General features: G+C 28.5%; 1 protein-coding gene across 1 annotated transcript; it reads left to right on the top strand.

Moving 5' to 3' along the window:
• Positions 1-7,071: 7,071 nt before the first annotated feature.
• Positions 7,072-10,117, top strand: LOC105255373. Its single transcript, XM_011264623.2, has 7 exons — positions 7,072-8,332; positions 8,409-8,570; positions 8,651-8,809; positions 8,960-9,188; positions 9,262-9,342; positions 9,416-9,712; positions 10,005-10,117. The coding sequence occupies exons 1-7, from the start codon at positions 7,302-7,304 to the stop codon at positions 10,104-10,106; spliced, it is 2,061 nt and encodes a 686-aa protein (XP_011262925.2). The 5' UTR covers positions 7,072-7,301; the 3' UTR covers positions 10,107-10,117.
• Positions 10,118-10,269: the final 152 nt, after the last annotated feature.

The following is a 10,269-nucleotide window of genomic DNA, read 5'->3' as shown; positions in this document are numbered from 1 at the left end:
CATTCTGTTTTATATATATTATATATTTTTAAATATTGTATATAATTTTAAATATAAAAATATTAACATTTTAGAATTTAAATATACATATATCGAATATTCTAATTTGTACAGAAATTAATTCCGAAAGTGTTTACATTTACTTCTCATTAATTTTTTATTCTTATAATATATTTTAGCTCATTTTGTACACATCTATAAATAATTTAGAAAAATGTCATTCCTCGAATTATTTGTATACCTTTCCGAGATTGTTGTTCCGCAAATATACAATCTCGCGTTAAAATAATCAATTTCTCTTGGATTCATATTATACATGCTCATGCATAAGATCGTTACGCGATCGGCAAATCAAGTTCTTGTACATAAAGGCAGAGGAAAACAATGTAAAACAATATTATGTATGATGTTCGAGAATGTTTCGCCGACGTTTCAAATAAAATATATGTACATACTTGATATGAAAAAAGACTCCTTACATATTATAATTATATTATATACTTTCAATGCAACAACTAATCACGTGTATTAATCGCATCGTACAATAAACTTTAATTATGTCATCGATACGTTCATTGTTCTAAAGATATTGGAAAAGTGAAATCTGCGATATGTATACCCCGTTGTTGTACATGTGTCATTATTATTTATATAAGTTACTGCATTATTCTTTTTTATTATTTTATTTCCACATCAAATCTGTAAATATTAAATGAATTAATTAAATAGAAAACCACTGTATGCAAGATTTTATGAGTTCTTACGAAGAGATCTCTGAAAAATTAAAAGTTGATTCTAAAATTACCGAAATAAAAAATTACTTTTTGCGAAATTTAGAATTTATTTGTATAAATTATGTCAAGAATTATCGATTTTAATTTTGTTTTTCTCGCCATTTCTGCTACTCATGAACCGCTTGATATTGGGTCTGTTCTTTTCAGCTGTACTACTGCACTAGTGCAATAAGTTAGAAAGAGACAAACATGCTTTCTTTCACTCTAACTAATTGCACTAGTGCAGTAGTGCAGCTGAAAAGAACAGACCCATTATGGATGGAAACGTATAACAAAATAATAATCCAAGATGGATGCATATTTGCCTCAAACTTTGTATTTCGCACATGAGATGTCACGTCAGAGAGAACAATATTATGAAAACAAATACGCTCGTCTACATCACCAAGCTTTCGCGGAGCACGTTGTTCGAGACAGAGAGAAGACAGAGATGTCATGGTCCGCTTTTAGGTGATCCCTGGAAGCGATACTCCCTCTGTAGACATTAAAAACGTCGACATGAACTATAAAACCAATGTCCATGAATGTTCTCAGAGGATAACATATATGTCTGATAATATAAATAATATAAATAAAATAAAATAAAAATATAAATAATTATAAATAAAAATATAAATAATTTAATTAATAATAATTTATTATATAAAAATATTAGTATGTTCTCTCTTTTCACGCTATTATTTATTTATTTATTTATTTATATGTCTTCTTTTTCTTTTCAACATCATTTATTTATTTATTTATTTAGCTCGCTATAAGTTAATCTTTTAAAATGCAAAACTAAATATTATAGAATTTGACTTCGGAAAAGCGCGGTAAAATAATCGAATAAATTCAAATAATTAACTCCGTGATAAATTGTTTAATAAATAATCAATTTTAATCAATAAATTAAAATACTTCCATAATTTAATATTCCATGTTAATGTATATTTTATAATATATAAAATATTTCGGCAACGAATTATCAATAACACGGCGTTCGACTTTGTTCGGCAATGTAAAATATAAACAGTAACGTGCTATACATTACCTTTGTTTTTTGTCATCATTTGCATGGTGACTCTTGAATAATAAAATAGTGAGAAATGTTTCGAATATTGTAATTTTCTTACTAAACACGATTACGATTAGTATCGAAACATAATTTGCTTTAAATTTTATAAAAATTAATTAACAATATAAAACTTTATCGCAACCATAAATCTTTATCAAATCGTAATGCTTCATTACCGCGATTAAAAATTGAAACAGGGGATAAGAAAATGAATTATGTAATGATCTTTCGACCATTTCTGTTAATTATATTTCTTTAACAATATTAAAATTAAATATACTTCGAACAATGCTTTAAATTTTCTCAATTCTTGTTAGTTAAACAATATACAATTCAATCAAAAATCGATTAAATTATAGGAACCCAAAATATTAAATAATCGCTTCAATCGTTGCGATTTTTACGGACAATAATTATTATTTTAATATTTAGAGTAACAAATATATTTCATCCGTGTTATCTTATCGTTCTAATTGACAATATAAATATAATTTGGATTATGAGAGAACACGAAGTTAAACAATCGAATTATAGATGCAAATAATTAGCATAACGAAAGGCTTCGCTGATAAATTGTTTAATAAATATTAATTTAATCAATTTTAATCAATAAATTGTTTTATAGTATATAAAATATTTCGACAATGAATTATGAATAACATTATGTTTGACTTTCATAAACAATAATGTGTTATTGTTTGTACGTTACGGTTTTGCTATCATTTATTCGATTACATTCGAGCAGTAAAGTAACGATGGGAAATGCTTCGTATGTTAATTAATTGTTTAATAAATAATCGTTAATAATTAATCTATAAATTGTAAAACTTTTACAATTTAATATTTTCATGTATAACAATATATGTTATAGTACGTAAAATATTTTGGCAATGAATGATCGATAACACGGGGTGTTTGACTTTGGCAATAAAATAAATAAATTTTATAAAATAAATAAATTTATAAATAAAATAAACAATAGCGCGCTATTGTTAATATGTTATGGCTTTATTATCATTCGCATGGTGACACTCGAGCGGTAAAGTAGTGGTGCGAAACGCTTCGCATATTGTCGAATTTTTTTTCTAAACACGATTACGATTAGTATCGAAACATAATTAGATATAATTACTAACAATTAAAAATAAATTAACTTATGATAAACGTCATGAAAATGTATCGCAACGATAAATCTTTATCGAATCGCAATCATTAATTAGTGCGAATAAAAATTGAAAAAGGGAACATAAAAGGGAATAAGGAAATTAATTTTATTATGATCTTATTGATGTTTATTAATAATTTCTCTAACGATACTTATTAGAATTAAATAAATTTCGACCAATGCTTTAAATTTTCTTAATCGGCAATCACTCGTAGAATATTTCAACGACGAATTATAACAATAATATAGTATAAGTCAATCTTGGCGATATAAACAGTATCGCGGTAAAGGTTTTGATTTACGATCATTCGCACAGTAACCTTAAGCAATAAAGTAGTGACGTTTCATATATTATCAAATTCTCTCTCTACATAGTCAACCTTGGCGATATAAACAGTACGCGGTAATGTTTTTGACGTACGATCATTCCCTCAGTGGCCTTCAAGCAGTGAGATAGTGATGTGAGACGTTCCATATATTATTAAATTCTTTCTCTAATAATTATTTTAAACATTGCTTTATATAATAGATTTTCTCTTATCTTTTATATTTTTATTTATCGTTTATATTTGCGAATTAAAATTTATATAGTACATTACAAAATTAAATATATATTACATTATGTATAAGATTATATATAATATAATATAACCCTCCCATGGGGTACACCTTGTCGCGGTGGGAGGGCTTAGTACCTGGACGGTGCCTTGAGGTTTATCTTAAATTTTTCAATTTATGATAAATCTTAAGGTGCCTGAATGAGAAGCTAAGTACCCTTTCGCGTCGTCGGTGCCGTCAACGTGCCGCGGACGGCATGCGCTTCGTCAACGCGTCGCGTTTTCGCGTTGTAATTCTCGTAAGTGAAATGGGATTTTCGCTCGTACCGAAACCGGGAATGCCGTTAAAGGTATATACATATTAAGTATATACATCGCGCGATCAAATATAAAATTTTTAATCGAAATAGTGCGGGAGTGCCGTTCAGTATCGCGCGTAAAATAACGAAAATAGCGATATAAAAATATCGCTCGCGAGTGCGGAAGTGTCGTTAAAAGTATCGCGCGCCCACAACATGAGAGGAGGAGGAGGCCTGGAAGAGGCATCTTGCATCGGCGGAGCAACCTGATGGTGAATATCTATTATTTATATATTAATTGTTATAAATCGTTAACTTGTTATAAACGAACAATAATCTTATTCTTAATCTTATTATTTTATTATTATTTAAATGAATTAAAGAGAAAGATTTTTATAAAAGTCAAATATAAAATTTTCTACTTAAAAAACAATTTCAAAATTAAAAAATTTTTCCATACATGTTCATCTGCTTATTATTTTACACATCGGATATAAAATTCCGCGTGATAAAATTTTTTAAAAATATTATTTGCATTTTGTGAGCATTATTATAAACGAATTTTATATTTGTATGTTACAGACAACTAGCTTCGATAACAACAACTCCGCTGTTGCGCATCAGTGCCGGTGAGTGAAAAAAACTTTTATTTAACTTTAAGGTAACGGATTCATAGAGATTGTAGATGTAGATGTAGATGTATATTATAGATTGTAGATAAATCCGTTGCCTTAAAATGGATAAGCTAGGCTGGATTAAATTAAATAAATTAAATTTAATAATTAAATTAAATTAATTAAATTAAATTAAATAATTTTAATAAGTTCTTTTGAACTTATGTTTTGCATCTATTGCGAAAATTTATTGAAATATTAATTAAAAAAAGAAGAGATCAAGAAAAAAAATTTTTGTAAAGACTTTGTCTAATTTATTAAATAAAGGACATGCATTAACTTTTATCAATTTTATCACTTTTGATGTTAATTTATTCTTATAATACGCATTTATCTTCTAATTGCTCATAGCTCATTCATCGTAGAATTTGTTTGTAGATATTGTTTTTAAAAAATATTGTTTTTACTTTACTTTAACTTAATATAAAGCCAAATGATTAATTAATCAAATAATTTGTAATATGATAAATACACACATTAATTTTATATTTTATTATAAAATATAATTTATAGAAATTTGTAGTAATTTGGCTTTATTTCAGTTAAAATAAAATTATGTTCAATATTTAATGAACGATATTCAATGAAATCGAACGATCGTTATTAAATGAGCGTAAATATTTTACGCTCTTTTGCCGGTAATTATCCGGCAAAAGAAGGAGTAATTATCTCCCTCTTCGATCTCTGATTTGAGATCGAGAAAGAAAGTGGCCAGGATCAATGAAAGATAGGTTCATCTGGCCTGAAGAGTACGGTTAGGATACGCGGTTAGGGTACGCGATTAGGGCACGCGGTTAGGGCAAGTGACTAAAATATATACGTGATTAGGTGAGGTGATGATTAGAGATAGGTTCCCCAAATGTCGAATAATTTTAGTTAATCAGGAAGTAGGGTTGTTAAGGTTATTAAAAAAAACCATTAGAATTCTTCCATTAATATTAGGGCTATTAGGGTTCTTAAAATCATTAAAATTCTGTAATAGTAAGATTGTTAGAGCTATTAAAATAATTAGAATCCTTTAATAGTAAGGTTATTAGGGCTATTAAGAAAGATTCATTCTTTTTTTTAATATTCCAATAATCCTAGGAGTAAATTAAAATTATTTTAATTAAGTTGAATTGATTTTTAAAAACGTTGTAAAAATAAATATAACATGTTTTAAAAATAAAAATGTTTTAAAAGTGAAATTTAAATTATCAAAATTATCTTCAGAAATATTAAAGAAATTGCATAATTATTAACGTTTAAGAAATCTTAACATGTTATATTTTATTTTAAAACTTAAAAATATGTATGTATTAAGTCAAATATAATATTTAATTCAAATGTTAATGCTATCAATATCAAATTATTGTATCGATGTTATTAAATATTTGAATAAATGGAATATTATTATTTGATATTGATAGCATCATAAATTTGTAAATTGTAAATTATAAATTATAAATAGTTATAATTGTATTTTGATTATAATCTACATTGATTATAATCTAACATTGATATTTTAATTATAAAATACAATGCAATTATGACTATAATTATATTATATGAAAATTGTATTTACGATTTTAAATTCTTATGTAAATTACACGAAAAATTATCGAAAGTGTACGTATAATGATTACATAATCGTAATTAACATAATAGTAATTCATTAAATTAAAGTATTTATTTCTGTATACATTTTTGGAATATTCATGAAAGAGTAATTGTTTGTATTTTCATGTCAAAGAATCATTAATAAATTTGGAAAATTTTTATATACAGAATCGCGAGTCAATTATTATAAATTTAATGATTGTGCTTTCTGTTAGCTTTATTTATTTATGAATTTCATATCGCACAAATTGAATATTCTTAAAATAAATTATTAAATTATGATTGCGAAAATACCGTGTTTTTTCCGCATTCTCTTCGCGTCCTTATACAAGATTATCATTTTAACAGAATTTTATTGCTGTCCCTCTCGTCAGATAATATTCCTAAATATTGCTAATTTAAATATAAAGAAATGTCGAATAATAGAGTGAAGATTCGATGTGATAAATCAGCGATTAAATATTATAAAATTATTATAAAGTTTTATAAAATTTAATCACCTTCGATTATATCAAAGATCAGTTTATTGCTAATTAAGAAGATTTATAGAAATACGATTAAAAATGTTTTTATCTCAGAGCAGACATTTTGTGTTTTGTAAGTAAAGATATAAATATGACAATGAATATAGAAAAATATTTATTTCATCTTTGAATATTACAGTATCTCTTGCGATTGAATAATTTATTTACTATCAATTTACATATATAAGTATCTTGTTGTATAGCATCGGTACTACCGACATTTCGAGCATATAGTACGGAACAAAACCAGATATTGCACCCATTATTATCCTCTGAGAACATTCATGGATTTTGGCTTTGTAGTTCACGTCCATCTTTTCAATGTTCATAGAGGGAGTATTGCTTTGAGGGATCATCTAAAAGCAGGTTATGACATCTCTCAATCTTCTCTCTGCTCGAGATTGTTGTGCACCTTGATGTATCCAACCTCAAATCTTTGAATGAAAAGAAAAGTACTGGTTGTACAAAAGTGTCCAAAAAACCGAATAAGACAAGATCGGTTGACGTTAAACACCTCAATAAGAGAAAAGAAATAGTGAAAAGAGAAATTGATTCTATAAAAGCTTTTTCGCGACATTGACATGAGAGAGAATCCATCACGAATTATCTAATCGTTCGCCAACTAGCTTTTCATGATGAGTGTGTTGACGCAGAGGCTGAACCGTTTACGGTGTACGTATTCGGTGCTGTTGAGATTATATGACAAGGGTAGCTACGTTCAGCAGATGATCGCATCATCGGAGCGTGGATTCAGTAATCATTTGACGTGCACGTCATACATATATCACGTGGCGCGCAAACCGCATCAACGTCGAGAATTCGCGGTACTCTCCACCGATCAGCAGGTCGATCGTCAACGGACCCCCAATGGCAGCGAAAAACCTAAGTCTCAAAAAAAGACGGAAAATGAATACGCTCATAGTTTCTTTCTTAATTCGGTCAATTACTCGATGACTGTGATGAAGCCGATCAGGACGTACTCTCATGTCACGAACGAAGAGGCTCTGGGACTTCTGAAGCAGAATTGGAGTCTGATGACGAGCGAAGAGATATTGTCAGCCATTAAAAAATTATCCTATAACATTTGTTGTAACAAAGATGATTGTATCAGTCCGATCAAATACATAAATGCTTTCAATACGTTGGATATAGAGAAACTGAATGATAATGATCTTATGGCAATAATGCGGTACCTGGTACCATTTCAGAGTTTCCTAAATCATGGTTTCTACAACAGCTTTTGCGAACGTTTGGACAAAGAATGCGTGAAGCGCTTTGTACAGCTAAACATCAATGAAATGCTGTTACTTTGCGATGTGATGTATCAGATAATGCGTTACAAAAAATCTGAATATATATGGTACTGTATGAGAAAATTAGGTAACAAACCTCAAAAGCTCACTTCTAAACAACTGGTGCAGGTCTTATTTTTTCTGAATTTATGCCGGAAAACACCTATAAACATGTATGAGCTTGAATATCAATTGGAGCGGTGCATAAACGAGTTGTCAATCAATGAGCTGGCGATAGCAGCGTTAGGTTTTTTCAAAACTGGCACGCGAATTAGAAACATCATTTTTCTAGAAGAAATCATGAAAAAAACCATTGCTGAATTAGATGCTATAGACAGCGTTAGTATTGGTGGAATTACAAAATTGATACGGTAAAATAATATTAAATATTTATTAACTTATAGACATTGGTTTTACTTATAATGTCTTACTATGTCTTATTTTCAGATATAGTATGCAGCTCCAGACAATTCCTACATTTCAGAAATTGCTGAAGCTTCTGCCACAGTATGTGCCACGTTTTACGCTGATGTCTCTGATACACATCGTGCATGCAGCGGCGAAAGTCGCATTATATGATGAGGATCTCATAAATGAAATAATCAAAAGGTAAAATCCATTCTTGTCTGTGTATATTATCATAAATTGAAGAAGATGATAAGTAATACATATGATTCATATATTCTCAGGTTCAATAATGAAATAGAAACTGCAAGACTAAAGGATATCGAGAGATTAATTTTTTCGCTCTCTACTTTTAACATTGATCCGAACAACAGTATCTATTCAAACGTGATAGAAGAACTCAGGGCTACCTGGGACACGAGTCGAGCTCATGAGATATCAGAGTAAGCATTATAACAGTGATATAAGATTTCTAAAGAAAAAAAGAAAAATAGATTTCTGTATATATTAAAGTTAAATTTCGTCTTTATATCTTTCTCTTAGATAAGAAATTGTTTTATTTCAAATATATTTATAATATTTTTTTACATCAGGCATCCACAAGTAGCTTCATGTATTCTAGGATATCTGGCTATATTAAATATATATCCTACGGATTTAATTGAACGTGTTATGGCTCCCAGTTATCTTCATAAGATATGTAAAGGCAATTACATTGAACTCTCACGTGAATATTCCGTACTAGATTACAGTCTCCGGCTGGAAGTACCTGAATACAACGGACCATTTCTTAAGTCTTCTTTATGTAGCTTTCTAGACAAGGTATACAAAGAAACCGATTCTACAAGCACATTCTATTGTCGCATAAATAACACATTAATGAATCTATTTATAGAAATATTTCAAGGAATATTCTCACGGACCGGAATCGAGTCGGAGGAAACGGCTTTCTACGGATGTGCTTCAAACATGTCAGGTATTTATATTATCATATAATGGATAATCTCTTTTCTTTATATATTACTCTTACAGCTAATTTCATTTTATAGGAGTTGTTTAATACTACATCGGATATATCAGTTATCCGATTATTGCCGCACTACGCAACGCCGGATATCGTCTTCTGTTTAGATGAACAGAATCAGCTTGTACCATCGGAAAAATACCTATCACAGTTTCCCTCAAGTGATATTATACATGTGAATGAGAAAGCCCCGGAGAACGTCAGATGGATTGCTCTTGTCATGGCTCCTCATGGACTTTTAATAAGAAATAATAATTTACCCACTGGACTTTTAGCTGCAAAACTAAGACAGCTTCCCATAATTGGATATACTCCTATTATGGTAAGTTTTATAGAAGATCCAATGAATGTATCTATTTGATTAAAACAAATGCAAAAGTTTAAAGCGCATATATATGAAACTTTATAATTTAACTTGAAGTTTCATGTTAAAATTTGATGTTAAAGTTTCATTAAATTTTTCTATAATTTTTGGTGGAAATTTCACTTATAATTTAAATAAGTCTCTGTAACTTTATAAAATTGTAAACAGTATTGAAAAATTTAATTTCAAAATGTTTATCAAAATTATGTTGATAGATTAAGACACTTAATAAAAAAATTTTCTCTTACAGATATCATACATTCTTTGGGAGAAATGTACATCACCACAGGAAAAGTGTGATTATATAAAAGAACTTGTATTTAGGACTAACGAAAAATTGTCCAATAAATAATATCAAGATTTCGTTACTATATATTTAATTAATAAATTATATATTTTAATTTGTAAAGGTATTTAAAAAATACAGGTCATTTTTTCATCTTTTTATTTATATTTCTATATAATCATGTCAAAAGTTGTATATATTTGAATAATCATTATTATAATCTTTTTTC

The sequence above is a fragment of the Camponotus floridanus genome, unplaced genomic scaffold (genome assembly GCF_003227725.1).
Source record: "Camponotus floridanus strain SB8 unplaced genomic scaffold, Cflo_v7.5 scaffold103, whole genome shotgun sequence".
Taxonomy (NCBI): Eukaryota; Metazoa; Arthropoda; class Insecta; order Hymenoptera; family Formicidae; genus Camponotus; species Camponotus floridanus.
The sequence above is the reverse complement of the archived record's forward strand: the minus strand, read 5'-3'. Positions and strand labels throughout refer to the sequence as shown.

Bases quoted from the DNA above. Each gene is read 5' to 3' on its own strand.
- LOC105255373 (XM_011264623.2), top strand. From the start codon at position 7,302: ATGATGAGTGTGTTGACGCAGAGGCTGAACCGTTTACGGTGTACGTAT. The intron at 8,571-8,650 runs GTAAAATCCATT...ATATATTCTCAG, and splicing joins ATAAATGAAATAATCAAAAG to GTTCAATAATGAAATAGAAA. The intron at 8,810-8,959 runs GTAAGCATTATA...TTTTTACATCAG, and splicing joins CGAGCTCATGAGATATCAGA to GCATCCACAAGTAGCTTCAT.